Source organism: Pteropus alecto, unplaced genomic scaffold (genome assembly GCF_000325575.1).
Source record: "Pteropus alecto unplaced genomic scaffold, ASM32557v1 scaffold61, whole genome shotgun sequence".
NCBI lineage: Eukaryota > Metazoa > Chordata > Mammalia > Chiroptera > Pteropodidae > Pteropus > Pteropus alecto.
Window position 1 is genome coordinate 11381944 of NW_006434835.1, and position 20806 is coordinate 11402749.

At 32.4% G+C, this 20806-nt stretch overlaps 1 protein-coding gene across 16 annotated transcripts in view; it reads right to left on the reverse strand.

The window, feature by feature from the left end:
* Positions 1–20806, reverse strand: part of PUM2 (pumilio RNA binding family member 2) — a 79022-nt gene that overhangs the window by 3092 nt on the left and 55124 nt on the right. For 9 of the 16 annotated variants that reach the window (XM_006910260.3, XM_025045802.1, XM_025045798.1 and 6 more), the window contains 7 exons: positions 8623–8890; positions 7333–7462; positions 5609–5743; positions 3315–3452; positions 2327–2452; positions 1951–2072; positions 1221–1413 (listed from right to left, as the gene is read on the reverse strand). In XM_006910260.3, the coding sequence (XP_006910322.1) occupies positions 1221–1413; positions 1951–2072; positions 2327–2452; positions 3315–3452; positions 5609–5743; positions 7333–7462; positions 8623–8890 (1112 nt within the window). The remainder of the gene's footprint in view (positions 1–1220; positions 1414–1950; positions 2073–2326; positions 2453–3314; positions 3453–5608; positions 5744–7332; positions 7463–8622; positions 8891–20806) is intronic. The other 7 variants (XM_025045803.1, XM_025045800.1, XM_006910263.3 and 4 more) reach the window with 1 other exon arrangement.

The window sequence follows — 20806 nt, forward strand, 5'->3', positions numbered from 1 at the left end:
CCTGTAAAGTTTATGAAGGCAAAATTTTATGACTTGAGACAGCTGGACAAAAATTCAATAAAAAATGAAGCAAAAAACATGAACAACCAATCAGATGTGTGATGGTGAATTACATTTATGTTCAATATCTCCTCAATAACTTTAAAAATATAAATGAAAAGAATCACACCATTACCTTCCCATCCAGGCTGGCAAAGATTTTATAAATAATAACTGCTAGTCATGAGATAATGGTAAAACAGGCAATTTTCATATACTAAAGAGATGTACGAACTTGTACCAAGGTTTTATAGGAATTTGGCAGTATCTATTAAAATGTACAATATTTATACATTTTGCTCCAGCAATTCCACATTAAATTCTTAATCTACAAAAATAATTATGTAGAGACATTCATATAAAGCACTGTTGGTAAGAGCTAAAAAATTAGAAATAACCCCAATATCATAAATGTGACACTGGCTGAAATAAATAATGTAGTTGTTAAAGACTGAAAATTCTTTATAAGTATATATTTTTAAGCAGAAATATTAAATTCTGAAAAAGGAAAAAGGCAGAAAAGAAATCGAGTTGAAGAATTTAAAAAATCAGAAGGCCAAAAATACTTTAATGATCTTAGATCACTTTCTCTCTATCTAAAGAGAGGTCCAAAAAGGCAATCCAAATGTACTTTGTCCTGTTTCTTAATAAATTTAGAAAAAGACTGAGTATTTAAATATATTTCTTCCAGTGTTCTTTTTAACAGTAAGTTTTCCACTGGAAACTAATATTTCTTAAAGAATCATTAGATTCTATGAAGAGGAGGAGAGAGAAAAACAGCTTAACGGATTTAAAAAAAGCCAATCAAATCGACATAAATTCTCTCTTTGGAAAATGTATTAGGTTAGTGAGAAAATCTAATTAGATTTTAAAATCAGTGTTCAATCTATGTAATATATCAAACCAAGTGCATCTAACTAAAATAGGGATGGGAAGAGCATGCTGAAGATAAATGAGAAATGAATGTGACTTTATTGAGCAGATTACCCTTAAGAGTTTAATAATAGGGTACACTATACCTACATCTGCCAAAGGTTATTCACTGATTTTCACTGATTTTAGATTCCCCGCTGCCACGTTATAACATATACAAGGAAATTAAAGCCTAGGGAATTTAAATGTGTAGCCTAAAGTCACACAATTTGAATCACCTATTTAAGTGCTACAAAATGTATTATTACCTTGTGCATGATTATCTTTCTCTGAGCAGGTTCGGCCATATCGATCATCTTCTGAACCACATAATTGGCATACTGGTCCTTCATCATGGTGTATAAGGCACTGTGAGGACCATCATTCTGGCAGCAAACTTCATCAATCAGTAAAGCTCTCTCAGCACGGGATGCATGAGTAACACACTTTTCTACTACATTGCTAAAAATTAAAGTACATATGCAAAAAACACTGTTATATATTTTTTTCTTTATAGCAAATTTCCTTGGCTTTTGAAAGAACTTACTCAACACACTGGAACACAAAGAATCAAGATGGGATTCTCTTGTAATTCTCTTACAATTACTTTTAGGAGAAATTAGTATTATAGGAGAATCCATATTGGACATTTTATAAGTTTAATTACAAACCTTTTAAAATTATAGTTAAAATGATAATTTCAAAAAGGGGAAATAAGGTCATTAATAAGGCCTGAGACTTTCACAAACATGCACTAAATAAGTTAAATTTGCATTTACTTACAGGTCTTGGGGACAAATAATTTTCTAAATACAGATTTCAAAAATAATATATGGGCAAATCAGTTTGCAATGCAGATTCTTTAAGAATAAAAGCAACGTTCTGTATGTGTTTTTTGAACTCTACCAAAGAAAACATTATATTCCAATGTTATATTCTATATGTATTTTACTAATAAGAGTGAAAAAATTGTCCTTGAATTAGAAAATATTGCAATACCTGGCAAATTTGTGCTGACTCAGGGCTAAGACCTTTCCTCTGATTTCGGAAACAATTTTGCTCTTGTCTTCAGGTCGACCGTGTTCCAGTACATGTTGAATAACGTAATTGCCATACTGGTCCTAAGTACAGATATTTAAAAATTACTTTCCTTAAGTCACTCCTTAAGAATAATGATTTTTCTTTAAAAAGATGTTAATCTTTTTTTTAAAAATCCTGAAGTATACTCAGGAGAATACGTTAGTCTTTTGTTTTACTGTGTGTCTCCGCAATGTGTTAATTTCAGAAAAAAAATTATTTTCTAAAAAATGGAACAACTCCCCCCCAGAACCATTTAAAAATATATAAACATTTCAAATTATTAGGGAGTTTATACCTGTACCAACTGCTCTGTATGTTGGTGAAGTTCTTCTAAGATAGGTAACGTCTGCTCTGCAGTGCAATGCTCTAGGATGCGCTGGATTACTCTGCAGCCGTAAGGATGAGTTGAGAGCACAAACACCTTAAAACAATGGGAAAAATTAAATTTCTGTTCTCTGACATTTCTGGAAAGTTCTATGGGGCAGACAGATTTCTGATGACATGCTACACTAATTTCAAACAGAAGGAGTAGAGATTCACATTTATGATCACCACGTTAGCAAAGACTAAGAAGTGGGGGTGCTCAATTTAGGAGCCAACAGATATTTGATTAAAAGGAATCTATGAGAAGATGGAGGGCATGCAATAATGAGAAGAAATGGACTGTGTGTGGGGTGGTATTTGTACTTACTGTCATTAAGAACTATTAATTACTATGTATTAGTTAATAATTACTGTTTAATTTATTATAGTCTTAAGTCTTCCTCCCTACTCTCCCTGGAAATTTGGAAAATGTTAGGTTCACAATTCTTCTTATTTTTTTAAATAACTTTATTACTTTTATTTATTTATTTTTTATTATGGTGACATTGGTTAACGAAATCCAGTAAGTTTCAGGTGTACAATTCAGCAGTCAGGCATGAATATATATATTGCATTGTCTGCTCACCACCCATAGTTAAATTTCTTCGTCACCACATATTTGACCCCTTTTACCCCATCTATTTCCTCCCTCCCCCAGAATTTACAATTCTAATAGAAGTTATCTTTACTTCTTAAAGTAACATAATTAAACTCATATTTCTACAATTTTCAGGTTGAAAAAAAATGAAGCTATCTATTGATTCACTCTATAAAAAGGCAGAAATTAATGCACATTCGCTATTTTGCCTATTTTTGTATGAATATACTGGGTATTATTTTGGGACATTAAAAAATGTATTAACAATCAAATTCTAATAAAATGCTCTGCTAACTGATTAGAAGTCAAAAAACAATCTTACTTGTGCTTTGAAAGCATCAATGATGAACTGTAGAGACTGTGGTTGAACACATTCAATACACTTTTGTACAACATGGTTCCCATTCTGATCTTTGACACATTTGAGTACATGACCATCCAGCTCCTTTACCATTTCACTCTGCAAGAGAAGATGACATTTAAATAATTGTCTCATTAATGTAACATGATTAAAAATACTGAGCTAGGAACAAAAGTATAATCAAAATTTTTTTCGCAATTTTTTATATATCAGTTTCAAATCTGCCCCCAAAGTACAATTAACTAAGAAGCCACTGAAGATGAGAATTACTAGAACATTTTGCAATATAATATAAATTATATTTGCTGGAATATAATCTAGTGATAAATTTGCCATATTTAAACTACTATTTTCACTGTGTATATCTTCTGCTCATCTTTCTCAGCTGACAACTAATATAACTCATTCAGAACTTTTTCTCTACTTAGCACCCACTCCCCTCAAATAATTATTTTTAATGACTGATGAGTCTATCAAGTGCATGAAAAAGGGTAAGGAGTTGTGCAATTACAGGATATGATATTTTCACATATTTTCTCAATTATAGGAAGAAATTATTGAACATTTTTCTTCTTTTTAAATGATCTTATAATAAATAATTGGTTTTGATATAGCTTTTATTTATCATCTGATACCTTTCAGAAACAGATTTTCAGGAGATTTTAGATTTGTTTATTTAATAGGCAAAAACGACCCCTCTCCATTTATATTTCTTTGATTACTAATAAGGCTAAACCTATTTAAAGTTTATTTACAAATTAATTTTTTTTACTAATGCTCTTAATATTTTTTTCTCACAAATTTCTAAGAATTTGTTAAAGCCTTAATCCTTTGGGATAAATATAGGTCGTCACACAATAATCTGTGTGCCTTGCCTTATCAGTGCGACAGGAAATAGTATTATGAAGAAAGGAGTATACAATGCTGTAAAGGTATTCACATTTAAAATCTCTACCCAAAGAACTCTCAACTATATTCTGACATAATTGTGGAGAAATCCTGTTAAGTCAAGATATAATAGATGTTTATAATTATCAACTAAATTAGAAAATAAAAATGTACTCAAGAATCCATACAAAGAATATAATATCATTATTCATTAACTGGTTCATCTAAGTCTCACTCCCAGTGCTTTATATTTTCAATTAAAGACATTAAAAATATCTTTAGTGTATCTATGTAAATTTGAGGCTTACAGCAGAGAAGTTCTAAGATTCTACATTATCTATTTTGTTATTTCTCGATTGTAATATATTTTCAATTACTCTAAAACTCAGGATTTCCTCTATAGAAATGCTATTTTCTCAGATTCTCAATGCTTTGATTAATGCATACATGCACACATCCATCCATCTATATATTATTGTTTTTAACTCTGCAATTTACTTTATTGTATGTATGTGGTTTGGAGTCAAAGCTCATTGCTTTCCAAACTTATTAAGACTACCTTTTAAGAAGTAATTACTTCCTTACTTATTATTTTCATTATAATACTTAAACCAATTATATAGAAAAATGTATCTTGGGTTATAAATTTCTTTTTAAGAGTTTAATTTCACATGAGTGCTACTTCAATTTATTTAAAAAATTCAGATAAGCATTTATCCTCATCCCAGGACTACTCGCCTTAATATTCTTGTCTACCTCAAATAATTTTTAAAATTATTTTGACCAATTACAGGAAAAATTCCCATTAGTATGTGATTTGAATTGCATTAATTCTGTTTTAACTTAAAATATTTAGACTTTTCTCTCTCTCAAACTGTAAATCTCATTAAGAGGATTCTTAGGTTACTTTTCCTGTTGAGTGAGATTTTTAAAAACTTTATATATATATAAAATTTTTAACTGGCATACAGAAATGTAACTGATCTTTAAAATTTCATTCTTATAATAAAAGTATAAGTATAATCCAAATAAACACTGCTAATAGTAAAATGTATTCCTGATACGATAGAAAATGAAATAAGCAAGAGCAAAAACATCGTCTAACACTCTGCTTGCCACATAGTCAGTACTCAAATATCTTCATTCAGAGATGAAAAGATGTTACAGAGAATGAACAGAGGATGAAGATCTGTTGCATAACTTTTAATTAATAATTTACCTTTTGAGACTGATTTAAAAAAAATCTTTTAGATTTTTTAAAAATCTAACTGTGGAAACATTTAATATTTACTTCAAGCTTATTATAAGATATAAGAATAAAGTAATTTAAAAATTAAATAAAATACAAAAATTTTGTCTTAACTTACAATTACCTGCTGGTCAGATGAAATAGACTCTAATGCTTTCTGAATAACACGGCAGCCATACATCTGCAAGGCTAATGGTAGAACATGACCACGAATACGGGTAGCCAGGGCTAATTTTTGATCCAAACTCCCGAACTGACAGAGAAGAAAAATAATATTAATAAAAGCGACCATAATGTTATTTTGCTAAATTGAATAACCCACTGTTTGCAGCCTATTGAATACATTTTTAAAATATCACATTAGGTATTTATGCAGGGAGAAGGCATTTAGGTAAAAGCTAATTAAGATAAAGCCGGAGATGCTTAAAATGTTAACTGTTATTACTTTATTGGGAATTAAGTCATACTACCAAAAATTTCGTTGTGACTAACATATTAACTATTATTCTTTTAACAGAAACATCCTTACTCTTCAATTCAAAGAAGCAAAAAAACCCTCTCATCTTTAATATAATAAACTTCTTAGCCATACCTTCAGACTAGATAATTCTCAACTATATTTTGACATAACAAGGTACAATACAGATGTTTAATTACAAACTAAAAATCAGGTAAATTATAAAATTAATGACACCTAACTAATCTAAATAGAGACTATAATATTATTCATTGCTTCACCTAAAACTTAACTCAATGCTTTATATTTTCAGACATTAATCATGGTTAATATTAAGCTTCCTATTTAAAGTAGGTCCACATATTTTAAAAATATTTGTGACTCATAAGCTATATAAACATCAAATCACTGCTGTATGTCTGAAACTAACATTGTACGTCAACTACATTTTAAAAACATTTTGTGATAATATGCCATAAAATATGTCATTTCAACCATTTCTAAATGTATAAAACTCAGTGGCATTAATTATATTCACATTATTGTGCAACCATCAAACAAAATCTGCTTCTGAATCTTTTCCATTGCCCTAAAGGACCATTAAGCAGTAACTCCTCAGTCCCTGGTAAACCCTAACCTACTTTGTCTCCATGAATTTGCCTATTCTGGTATTTCGTGTAAGTGGAGACTGATATTTGTCCTTTTCTATCAGGCTTACTTCACTTAAGCTTCATGCATGTTGCAGCATGTATGAGAACTTCTTTCTTTTTTGTGGCTGAATAATATTCTACTGAATGTACAGACCACATTTTGTTTATTCATTCATCTACTGGACATCTAGGTTGTTTCCTTCTGGCTATTCTGCATAAGGCTGAAATAAACTCTTGTTGTTTGAGTCCTTGTTTTCAATTCTTTTGGGTATATACCTAGGAGCGGAATTACTGGATTATATGGCAATTTTACATTTAGTTTTTTGAGAAACTGCTAAACTATTCTCCACAGTGGCTGCACCATTTTATACTCCCACCAACAATGTATGAGTGTTCCAATTTCTTCACATCTCTACCAACATTTGTAATTTTCCATTTTTGATTAAAGTCATCCTAGTAGATGTAAAGTGGAACCTCACTGTGGTTTTGATTTGCGTTTCCCTAAAAACTAAGGATGTTGAGCTTCTTTTCATGTGCTTATTGGCCATTCGTATGTCTTCTATGGAAAAATGTCTATTCAAGCCCTTTGTCTACTTTTGTTGTCTTCTGTCGAGTTTTAATTGATCTTTAAATATTGTGGGTATGAAATCTTTATCAGATAAATGATTTGCAAATATTTTCTCTCAAGCTCATATTTTCACGTGGTTGGATAAACAAACATGTATGGGTGCTTACCTCAAAAAACTTCTGTATAACATAGTTGCCAAAAACATCTGTCATTAATTGATATGCTGCTTGTAGAATTTCATTAAATACCATCTGTCGCTCAGCTGGAGTAGCTCTCTCTAGCTTTTGTTGTATGAATCTACGTGGAAAAATGTTTAAATGCCACAAACAGTACATTGGAAAGCAGCTCCTGCAAAATCTGTATCTGATTTGAGTCCTGCACACCTCCAATTCCATATATACGCACATGAATAAAACTATTTCCAGAAACAGTACTAACACATTTTATACTATGGACAGCCAACGTAAAACAAAAAGAACAAAAGGCATGAAGCATTTCTTTTTTTTAACATCTTAACTTAAAATAACTCCTAGTTAGACTAAGAAAAAAATCTTGAACAAAAAGATGTTTAATCCTCTTAAATCAGTTCTGGTTGAATTATCATCAATGAAAAAAATTAAAAACAGTTTACTGATTATTCATGTATCTTTCATAATATACATACAATATTACTAAATCTTCTTACAACATAATAAAAGAAATATTAATAAATAAAATTCATCAAGTACAACTGAATACCTAATAAGCTAGCCCCTGTGATGCGAGGTTCATTTGCTAGGAGATAAAATTTGTATGCAACTATCTAATCGAAAACTATTTTTTAAAATTTCAGGTTTACCGTTAAACTATAAAAAGAAGAAACATCTCAAATTTGATAAATGTGTAAGAATTTTACTACTACTTTCCTTTCTGTGCTGTATCTTGAGAATACGAATTAACGTGCCTCAAGCATTACAGTACATGTTCAGTATTAAATGTACAGAGGCATCAAAATTTTCTACAACAAAAGTGAATGTTTTAATTTAAGCTAAGTTATATTGAATATAAATCTATAAAGCAACACAAAAGCATTTAAACTTTTTTTTTTTTTTTTTAAAAAAAGACAAGTAGGGATGCTTAAAGTCCACAAATGTAATTTGGAGTATTTTCAAAGGAAAAATTAAAGTTAAATGTATTCTGAGCCAGTGTAAAAAACATAATCCAATAAAAAAGCACTGCTATATTTTCATTATAAAAATTCTCATCACAGAAAACTAGAAAATCTTAAATTTAAATCTGTATTTTAATAATTTATCCTAATATGAAAGAAAAAAAACATAAGCCGGATTGGGTGTTTATTTTTTAACTTCCAACTTTTATGCAGATCAAATGATTAAAAAAAAAATTTAGGGTCTTACAAGGCAGCAATTTTCAAAACAAAAAGGCAGCAGAAAGTATCAAAAATCATAATCACTTACCTAGAACCATGCTGGTCTTGAGAGAACTCAACTATGTGTCCAATCAAGTCTCTAAGTTGCAGGTTTGGAAAGCGGTTGTTTCTGAAATCTTCCAATAATCTACTTCGGCCAGAAGGCATAATATCAGACCTATTATACCGAAGCCGAGAAGGAGGAAAGAGCTGGCTGCTGGAGCTAAATAGACTGGAAGTGCTTGAAGCACTTCGATATTTTGCTTCTGCTCCAGGTGCTGCAGAGATATATCGACCACTACCATTTGTCAGTCCTCCTACAACAAAGCAGTTGTGGTCAGCAAATATTTTTGACTAAGTCATTGCTAAAATAAAAGTTACTTAAGCTAATAATTCAATCAACAAAGAAATAAATATTCACCCATTACTTCCTATAAGTTATGACAAGAAATTAAAATTGGAGGGAAAAATCTCACACATTTACTTAATGTGTGTGGCTACAGGATATGGGAGAAAAAAGAGACTAGAAAAAAATGAGAAAAATAAACCTGTATTTGTTCTCAGCAGTTTAATTTACAACATAATTATAATATCTAATATCATACACAAAACCTGTATTTAGTGTTGGAAGCTTAGTTTACAACATAATTATAACTAATGCCAAGCATAGTAGTATCAATACCAGAATACTGAAATCACCAACAAAACTTTCAGTTACATTAACAAGCAAGTTACAAATAGCTAGCAAACTCATATTTTAAGCCACTGAAATAGTTTGACTAATATTTACTCGCAGTGTTAATGGAACACTGGGGCTAAATCTGTACTTTTTTTGGAATATATAAAAAATTCATTAAGTTGTATACATGTCTATGTTTAAAAGAATCATTTCTTAGTTAACACACTGATTATTTTTTGAAGTTAAAAAACCCACAATATTAGATAATACAAACTACTTTTAAAATGTTTTATTTAAAAAATACTCTCCATAAAATACTATTATTTTACAGATAAAAAATAGTAACAAATAGCATTTATTAGTCCTAGAGCTTTAATACTGATCATCTAAGACAAATTAATAAAAATCCTCTTTAACTTATATCCCATTCCAAACAAAAATAACTACAAGTGGAAATTGTTCTCACTATAAATAACTATTTTAAAATACTTGACAGTGTCCTTTTAAAAAAGAAATTGTATAGAAAATTGCAAAATGAAGATTGAGTAGTTCAGATAAACAAAATCCACTATCATCTTTATGCTACTGTACACCATCTCTATACAGAGTAGTGCGATATATACAAGCCAGGCCACAGTATACATGATGTCAAGGACACACTGTCAGTGCGAAGTTATACAGAAGTGTTAAAGGCCAAAAAGATTTGTAAGGACTCAGAGCAGTAAAAGTATTATAATCTTGGAGAGTGAACTGGTTAGAACGTTCCTATGTTACTTTCAGTCCCCACTGCCCTAATTTTTCTTCACTGAATTTCTAATCATCCACCATTTATCATACATATTATTTGAATTCTCAGCCCCCTTTCCAATATAAGTGACATAAAATTACATTCACCTACATAGTAGAAACTTTGTACCTAACACAATGTCTGACTGTAAGTATACAATAAATACTCGTGAATATTTTATGCAACTGCCTAAGGGCTAGTCCTGTAATAATCATTCCTTCAGTGTAATTCAGCAAGCCATTTTATATACCAAAATCACTAAAACATCCAATTCTCATGTTCGGTCCAGTTTTAGATAACCGAGTCCTCATGTATGAAATATCTAAAAAGTGAAACAATTCCGTGTTTCAATATTGTCTCGATTTTCTCACTATTAACCCTTTAATCCCGTTTTTTATTTATGTATCTCTACTATTTACAACAACTGAGCACTAGCTGATTTGAGTCTAATTTTTCAACCTTTTTATAGGATACAGGTGCTTTGCTTATCACTGCAATGTTTTTTTTTAAAAGATATTTTATGATTAGTTTCAAGAATACAGTATATTGGTTAGACATTTATATAGTTTATGAAATAATCCCCCTGGTTGCTTTCTCTCCTCTGGCTCTCCACCTAGCCATTACATTAATGCTGACTGCATTCCCTGTGCCGCGCCCCATTCCAGTGATCATCTATCAACTAGTGATTTGTACTTCTTTAATCCTTCACCCCTTTCTCTCAACCACCCCCCTGCCCCCCCGCTCTGGCCATCACCAGACTGTCCTCTGTATTTGTGAGTCTGCTTTTGATTAGTTTGTTCTTTTTGTTCCTTAGAGTCTGCATATAAGTGAAATCATATGGTATTTATCTTTCTCTGACTTGTTTCACTCAGCATAGTAATTTCTAGGTCCATCCATGTCATTGCGAATGGTAGGATTTCATTATTTCTTAATGGTTTTCACCGCCATTTTTTATGTGTAATCTGTTTTTACACATTTTCTCAATGTGTAATCTGTTTTTAAACATTTTCTCAAAAGCCACTTTGATGGTGTCACTTTACACTAAAATCCTGCTGGAATACATTCTCTAAATTCTTCTGCCGAGTTTTTGTGTCACTATTCCAAACCTACTTCTCCTAATAGTACCCTAACTAGTAGTCCTAGTAGTCCCCTAATTGTTCACTTTCCCCCCTCTTACTCATTACTAGCTCTGTACTGTTGCTTATAGAACCTCAAACATTAAGGCCTAATTCTACCTCTTTACCCTTAAGGCACTAAAGATTTTCAACACCAAATTCAAAATACATACTTACCCCAGGAAATGACCATGGCAATTTTATTTGGTACCTTCTAAGTCGTCCTATCATTACCCAACAGAAATTTCTCCCATGTCTAGATATTCTTTAATTATATCCTATTAGCTCCTAACACCAAACTCCTGATGTACTCTGACAACTTAAAATGTCTAATAATGTTCAACTGCCTTGAGTTTTAAAAAATCATGAAATTTCAGTTCTTGAAGACTAATTAGTATTTTTATTTATAAAATTAAATAAATTACACTCAGGACAGGATAACTTCTTTTTCATACAAATTAAGCAGCATTCAAACCCCAATTTATAATATACACATTATGCATTTTAAATTTCATTGTCTAAACACTGGAAACATGTCATCCGAAACCTGTTTGGGGATTGAGGGACATTGTACAAAACAAATGGCCTATAATCTTCAAAAATGTTGAGGTCATTTAATAACAGTATTATAATATTATCGTTAATTTCCTGACTTTGATAAACAGTGGTTATACAAAAGAATGTCTTCATTTTCAGGAAACATACACTGATGTATTTATGACTAAGGGGCATTATGTCTGCAACTTCCTTTCAAAAGTATCAGGAAAAAATACTGGTTGTGAGGGGAGAAGGAAAGAGAAGGGGTGGGGAAGATGGTAAAGCAAATGTGGCAAAATAACATTTGGGGTATCTGGGTGAAAAGGACGCTGGAATTTTTTTGTTATTAGTGTTACAACTTTCCCATAAGTCTGAAATTATTCCACAATGTGTTAAAAACTAACATACAAATGGTAATCTATATTCATACCACTGCTACGGATTGATAGTCTAAAAGCAGATGTGTTCTGAACCAAATGTGCTAAAGGGATAACAGTCCTTTCTGTACATCAGTGATATCCCCCTATCATTCTTAATCACTATCTGAGTAAGAGTGTATGGAACATGAAGATCTATACGACAGTTTCACAGTGAAGTCACTATGGTCCAAAAGTGATGTGACATGCAGCTAGCTAGTCAGCCAGGAATCTTAGGCCAGAGATAATCACACAATAATAGACTGCTGTTCTTTATATGCTTTTTACATAGGTTCATTCACAAAACTGAAGGAAGGCAGACAGGTTACAATTATCCTAGTAGAAATAATATGATTTTATAAGTTTTCATTAATTTTCTTGAGAAGGCTATTGTTTTAGAATCCTTCTTTACTAAATATCAGAAATCAAAAAGACTTAAAAATACTGGGAAAAACACAGGGTAGAAAAACATTGTAACAACTGAAACAACCACAAAATAAAGAAACCTGGCTAGTCTTTATTTTCATTATTCTCCACCACCCTAGGATATAGAATGGTAGCTCATCAACATGTCTATCAGATCTGTGTATTCCTTTAAAAATACAAGATTACTGGATCTTATTCAAGACCTACTGACTTAACTTCAATGTGTTTTTATTAAAAAGTAAAATCTGAAGGGTTTTTTTTGTGAGTGTGTGTGCTAATTTGGTTTAGAGGCTTATGAATTAAAATCGAGATAATTTAAGGTTTCATTTTATAGCAGGCTGTCAACTACTAAATTCAAATAAATATCGTAATCCAAATAGATCTGGGTCTTGAAAAGAGCACAACTACATATAGGCTACTAGGCAGAGTCCACTCCAGAAGGCAAGGCTCTGGAAAGGTCAAGAAATGTAATATGATAATGGAAGATGACTAGTTAGTTGGAGTAGGCAAAGAATGATACAGAATGGAAGAGAGTCAAAAAAGTCTAAAACAAGGAAAGTTTTTTATGGCATTAACTTTAGTTACTTCTAGCCCATAAACAGATCCATGTGGTACTTTTTAGTATTTTTTTCTCTGATCAGTTTTCAAAAGAAGTATATGGAACATTCAGGACAGACACTTAACAGCTTTGAATAATCTGACTTCTTAGTACATTATCTGCATACTAGACTTTAGTGGGAAAAGACTTCAGCACAATGCTTCTCACTGTGCACATGAATCGCTTTGGGATATTGATTTCGCATTTCTTATATTAAAAGCTATAATTTTTCAAAGGACAATGCTGGTCAGATCACTGTCTTGAGTTCTTTCACTTCATTTTAAATAGATTTTATGTCTTCAACATAACCAGTTTATCTACTTTACAAAGTCCATTTAATGACCCAATACTCAGAGCTGATACTAAAAGATAGACCCTGAAGATCCATAAAATGTATTCTTCTGTTAAGAAACAAAAAAGCAACTATCTGAAAGCCTGAGTCAACCTAATACCCGCACATTAATATGGTGTTGGTGCCCTCCTGCACACAATAAGCGTTTTTAAAAGGCAACTACCATTTATTGAGCATTCTTTGGACAATGAAAAGCAAACTCTGCATAAAATGCTATACTGTGCTGAACTGTCTCCCCCTGAAAGTCTGGCTTTTGTTTTAAACCATCCAGCTGTGGTAATATGCCACAGCAGTCCTAGGAAACTAATACAAATTTTGCTGCTGAGAGGGGAGAGTTAATATAACAAACACCTAAAAATGTGGAAGTGACTTCGAAACTAGGTAAAATGGGTAGAGGTTAGAAGAATTCTGAGATGCATAATAGAAAACTCCTAGATTGCCTTGAAAGAGATATTTGGTAGAAACATAGATAGTAAAAGTAGTTCTGGTGAGGGCTGAGAGAGATATGAGAAGCATGATAAAGAAAGCTTCTATCATCTTAGAGAATACATAGACCGTCATGAACAACATTGATAGAAATATGGATGCTAAAGATACCCCAAGTGAGGTCTCAGAAGGAAATAAGAAACATGTTATTGCAAACTGGAGGAAAGGCAATCCTTGCTATGAAGTGATGAACACTTGGCTGCAATGTGTTATGCTGGGTGGAAAGCAGAACTTGTACGGGATAAGTTTGGATATTCGGCCGAGGAAATTTCAAGCAAAGTGTTCAAAGTATGGCCCGGTTTCTCCTAGTTGCTTATGGTAAAATAAGAGAGAAAAGAATTTGGGGAGAGAACTGTTTAGCAAAAGGAAACCAGCACTTGAAGATTTGAAAAAGTCTGGGCTTTATCCAGAGAGTGCTGAGAAAACAGAGCCAGTGAAAGTGGCTGGACACCCCTGACATTAATGGAAGGTCAACGATGTTTTTGACAATTTCATATCAACAGAAACACTGCCAGCCTAGACTGAAAGGGACGGAGATGGGACAAAATGAAAAGGTATGACTCCGAGGGTAGAGTCACACATGCAGAGGCCAGAGGGTGGGGCTGCTGCCCCAGCAGATCCAGAGGACAGAGTATCTATCTAGGCACAGATGATTACTCTCAGGCTCTGAAACCAAACAAAACTTCCCCGCTGGGTTTCAGATTTGCTTGGGACTGTTAATTCCTTGATTCCTTCCAATTTCTCCCTTTTGGAATGAGAATGTCTATCTTACGGCTGTCCTACAACTGCACATGGAGAAAAATTTTGACCCAGGACAAACCATATACAGAGTCTCGAATGAGACTAATTTCAAAAGAGATGTGAGGCTTTGAGTTGATGCCAGAATGGGTTAAGACTGTTGGGGGGATGCTGGGATGGGGTGAATGTATTTTGCATGTGGGCCAAACATGAATTTTGGGAGACCAGAGGGAAGAGTATACTGGGTTGAACTGTGTTTCCACAAAAGATATGTACAAGTTTTAACTCTTGGCACCTGTAAATTTGGATATAGGGTCTTTGCAGATGTAATCAAGTTAAATCAAGGTCGCACTGTATCAGGCTGGGCTCTTATCCAATTGGTATCCTTTAAGAGGAGAAAAATCAGGGCAGAGACACATAGGAAGGATGCCATGTAATAGTGGAGGCGGTGCCTGGCGCACAATGCGTCTACCAGCTGACAAAGGCCAGGACTGCCCTCTACAGCCTTCAAAGGGAGCACGGCCCTGGCTGACACCTAGTTTTGACTTCTAGCCTTCAGAACTGTGAGCCAATAAATTTGTTTTAAACCATCTACTTGTAATAATTTATTACAGCAGCCGCAGAAAACTAATACATATGTTATCCTCTTAACTCTATGAGACAAAGATATTATTTTCATTTTACTTATGCCACTATAGGCTTAGAGAAGCTAAAAACCTTATTTGAGAATGCATAGCTAATAATTAGACAGAGATTTTACTATTATGTCTGAATAATTCACTTAAAGCTTTCAGTTATACTGTTATACTTCATGAAGAGCATTTAATGCCATATGTATTCTTAATTCTAGGATACATGGGGTTACATGGGGGAGTAAATCACATAAAAATTACCTGTTGTTAACTACATATTTACCTTATAAAGACACAAAAATTTTATTGGGGAAAATGAGTTCAAAAACCAACATGATTCTAATTAAAAGTATAATCTTGCACGTGATTTTAATATGCTAATATAAAAAGCAAAAACATGTCAAGTGTGCTGTGCTACCTTGAATTTGTCCATTTTATGACAATATGTAAACAAATATTAGATGCAAACTATAAACCAGAATAAAAATCTGTTGTTTCCATTTCTATTGCTTTTAATTTTTTTCTAAAAGCAATTAGTAATCTTACATTTTAGCCCTTTTTAAAACTATAAAGGGAAGGAGACCATCTGCAAAGATATTTAATGATCTTCCCTTATTCATCAAAGAGCATTTAAACAGATGAACTACAGTCCTCAACTATTACTATGAATCATTTCTATAACTGACTGCACCTTGCCAATTTCCATTATTCTATCTAAAAGGCTAGTTTATGCTTTGTTTCAAAAACTGCCAGAATCTTTTTGTCTTTAGTGAAAACTAACTTCTTACTCTGAACAGGAGGACACTTTAAAACTACCACTCCCACCCCCTTCCAGAGGAGTAAGTAGTGGGCTGAACTTTACTGGCTGCCTTACATGGGCAAAGGTATTTTCCTGCATATATCAAATCATCTCAGTTGACCTAAATCCCCTTCTTTGGTTAATACTTTTGGTGACAGTCAATAAATCAGGCTATATCTGCATTTCCTTGTGAATATTTCTTCTGAGATTTCATGTCCAGCTGCCTTTCCTGATTGAAGTGAAAGAAAACTGTAGGAGCTAAGATTTCTCTCTTAAATCATGTTTACTAAGGATCTGTACTATCTTAAGGATTGCTTCATAAATTATGACTATTGAGCATAATTCTGATCCTAGACAAACGTTATAAGCACATGTATCTTCTCTCTTGATGGGGTTATGATGGTGGAAAGTGGGCTGACCTGGGAAGGTACTGTGAAAGCAGCATTTAATCCAGAAAAACCCCCTCCCAAAGAAAAGAAGACCCCACAAAGCACACACATGCAAAAACAAAAACTCCACAACTGACTGTCACGGAACTTTTCAAAGTGAAATAGGCTAAAAAGTATGATTCTAACACACTGATCAAGAACACACTAATTGAGAACAGTCAAATAAGCTTTAATGTAGAAATCTATGTAGGATATAAAATAATTTTTTAAAATAAGTAGTCAGTGTCCAAAAACAGATTCATCAACAAAACATAAAGCAACAAAGCCACTCAAATTCATTTACAAAAACATCTGTTGAGAGCTGAACACTCTTAAAGTTGTAGAGAAAGGTCTGAGCTTTCTTGCTTTAATCTAGTGGGGACAATAAACTCGAAGCAACTCTTATGAAATCTAGTCTGTGGACAATTTCATACAAAAAAAAAATAAGGAAAGATGACAATTCTAAAGGAAAGAATCACTATATTTTTAGAAAATGGAATTATTAAATAAAGTGCAATAAGGCAATAGCATTACAATCAATGTACTGTAACTGCTGGTTTACTTGTCTGTATTCACCACAAAACTACAAACTTGAAGGTGGGTAAGGAAGGCGGTTTTTTCCCACACTGTATCTCCTGTCAAGCAGCAGACAGCCTGGCATGTAGGTATTTAGTGTTTGCTGAATGAATATATAAGCAAAAATTCTATTCAGACACAAAAATTCTAAAACGGAGGCCAATAAAACTACACAGAAAGGATAAACCTAAAATAGGGACTAGTCTAAATACATAGTAACGTTATCACTATTCTATTTAAAATATTTTAAAATAACACTTAAAGATCCTTATCTTATGTTTTAATTTAAAAATTAATAATGAAATATTTAAAAAGACCCTTGAGGTAAAAAGTATTTAATTTGGAGTAAAGGTCAATTGTTAGCAAGTGAAAAGCCATGAAGAGGCCAATATATTGCCATTCGAATTAACTTTTCTCACCAACTCACAATAGGCTAAATTATATTTTACCACAATTTTATTAAAAGTTCACAAAAAATCTAGATGTAGGGAACAGGAAAAGATTCTTTATATATATTCACTGATAGATTATTAGACAGAAATAAAAACATCCCTTGAAAAGTGGCATGGTATCTTAGAATTTACTAACTTTATGACTATAAAGTTACTTAATTTCTTTAAGAATGAAAATTGTGTGTGCGTGTGGGGTCTAGGAGTCAAAGTTCATTTCTCCCATTTGGATATTCGATTGCTCTAGTCCAGCTTACTAAAAAGACCATCCTTTCCAAACATACCAGAGTGGTACCTTGGCCACTTATCAAATAACTAAAAGAGTAGGTCTACTTCTGGATGTTCTATTCTATTCCACTAGTCCATTTATCTATCCTTGTGCCCATACCACAATTTTAATTACTGTAGCTTTATAATAAGTTTTGATATGTGGCAAAGTTGTTAAGCTCTCTAAGTTCTTCAAGAGTGCCTTGACTATTACTTGCCTCTATTTTCCTACTTGCATTGTTCGGCTTGTCAATTTTTAAAAAGAATCTAAAAAAATTCTCATTGAGATTGTGCTAAATTTATACATCAACTAGAAGAAAGTTGGTATCTTTATAATACCTAGTCTTTCAACCCACAAACGAGATATGTCCTCCTGTTTGTCTTCTTTAACTTCTGTCAGTTTTATAGTTCACAGTACAAAAGATCTTGCCCTTCCTCCACCGGACTTATTCCTGGGTACACTACAAAACCACAGCCTCATATGTTGAAAATATTCTCAACAAGATACAGGTCAATTTTGAACACTGTTCCATGAGACACGTGCTGCTTTCATTTTTAAAGGTTATTTGGCTAAAGCTGCAGATCTCTCATGAAGCACATTTGCTTATATTTTAAAAGCCATTTTTTTTTTGATTCTGTGTTTATTTAATGTACACTAAGTGCATAAACACAGTGCAGTGATGTAAATTCTAGGTGAGTTCTTGGTAGATTAAAATAATTTTTAAGGCATATAAGACATCTGATATCTCAGTAAGAAGAAAAAGGTAGAAAAACAACTAAGTGAAGAGTTGAAATGTATGTGAAGGAAAAGTAGATACAATGAATAAAAGAGAAAATGACAGTAAATAATAATACAAAATTACCGTCAGAAAAATTAAAGAAAAAACTTCCATTTACAAAATATGTTATCAAGGGGGAAAAAAGTGCTTTGAAACATATACAAAAAGAGATCAGACTTTTCTATTTTCTATCTCATCCTGTAAGTTTTCCTCAAAAATTTAAAATTTGATGGCAAGCAGAGTTCATGTTAATGGAAGGAAAGTAGGTAAGAAGAAAAAAATGCATCAGGGAAATGATAAGGGAGACAAGGTCAAAGGCTCATCTTAACACACAAGTGATCCAAGAATTTATGAGTTAAAAGGGAAGGGTGAACTAAAGTTGTATGCAAATTATGAATTATTTCTACTCCTGAAATTATTTTAACTAAATCAATGGTGAAAACTTTCTCAGATATTAGAACCACTAAATCACAGATAGTATTAAAAGATAATGAGTAAAACATAAGGGCAAAATTAATCACTATGGCCCCAAATTAGAATTAAGATCAATAAATCTGTGCAGAGAAATGAAACATAAAATAAATTTCTCCATACAAGTAATAATTTTAGAATTTCTTAACAACACATTTCATGTTTATCAACACATCAATGACTTTTAGACACACAAAGGCTTGAAGCAAAGCTTAAATCTACACCACCATGAGACCTGGAAATCACATTCTGCTGAGGGCTGGATATGCTATACTGTATAGGCAGTCCCTGAGACGCCTGCCTTTTGATTAATACATTCTTATTTCATGGAGTAGACAATATATTTGGACCTTAAAAATGTCTAGACAAGAACTTTTCTATAAATCTCAAGAATAACTAAATTGAGAACGGGATTTGGAAGTCTAGTAATTTTATATACAACTTAAAAAAAACATAACCTACGCCACTGAGAGATAAACAGTTTCTGAGAGGTTGATTAGAATATTATTTTACACTTTGTAAAACTGTTCAGTTCATTATAGAATAGCATAACAGAAAAAGCAAGGATAGTACCAAGAATTAGAACTGTGTCTATCTAGCCTCAGTTCTGTCACTTACTGGTCTGGGCAAGTCTCTTGGGTTCATATGACCTAAAACTTTCTCATCTTTAATGGGCCTATCACTCAGCCAGTCTATGTTAACAATTAGGATGAAATGAAATAATGAACATGAAGGTGCTTTAGAAAACTATCAAATGCTAGTTGGTTATATGGAGCTTACTACTTAAAGAATAGTACTTTCAACGAAAGTTTCAAAAAATTATGTTTTCTGCTTTAAAGGCCATATATGAAACTCAGAAAAACTGGACATAGCCTTACAATCAATTTGATCATACTTGTTTTAATTCTTAAACATTTCTAAGAGAAGCAAGTGACTCAATCTGCCAAAAGCTAGCAATTTTAACAGATGTAATTACTACTTAACAGGAAAAATAATCCTAAAAATTAATATTATCCTGCCTATACTTAATATAAAATTTGCTGTGATTAGAAGACAGGTTATAAAATTTTCCAATTTGTAGCAAACTAAAGTATCATTTGAATACAGAATACATGACATTAATGACTCTTCAGAACCGATAGCCACTTTCCAATAAACTAATTTCACTAACTTCAAAGCTTGCATTACTTTCTAGTACCCTTTTCTTAGGAAAAAAATAAGCTGGTTCAAAAATGAAAAGGTACAAGAGAAAAATTTGTTGGTTTGTCATGGTCTAAGTTAAATGAAAATACAGAATACTGCTTTATACACAAGAAGTTTCATATCAATCTAATTACTACGAGCATAAAGATCAGAATAAATCAGAAATCAACAACATTTTAAAAGTTTACTAAAAGAAGAAAAAGGAAAGGAACAGGAAGGAAAGAACTAGTTAGTTACCTCCAGGTAGAAGAATAAAATAATATTGGAACTATTTAATGTTCTTTCATGGGGAGTAAAGTATCTCAAAACAAGATACTGACTTCTATCAGACAGAATGATTCAAGAAACAACTACAGGCAGAAGATTTTTCTTCCATCTCTACAGATCAATATAACATGAGAAAATAATTCACTTACTATTCAGTGCTGAACCTGAGGCCCAGAATATGACACTGCTCTTTGCATTTCAAGATAAAAAACCATTAGTTGTAAAGAG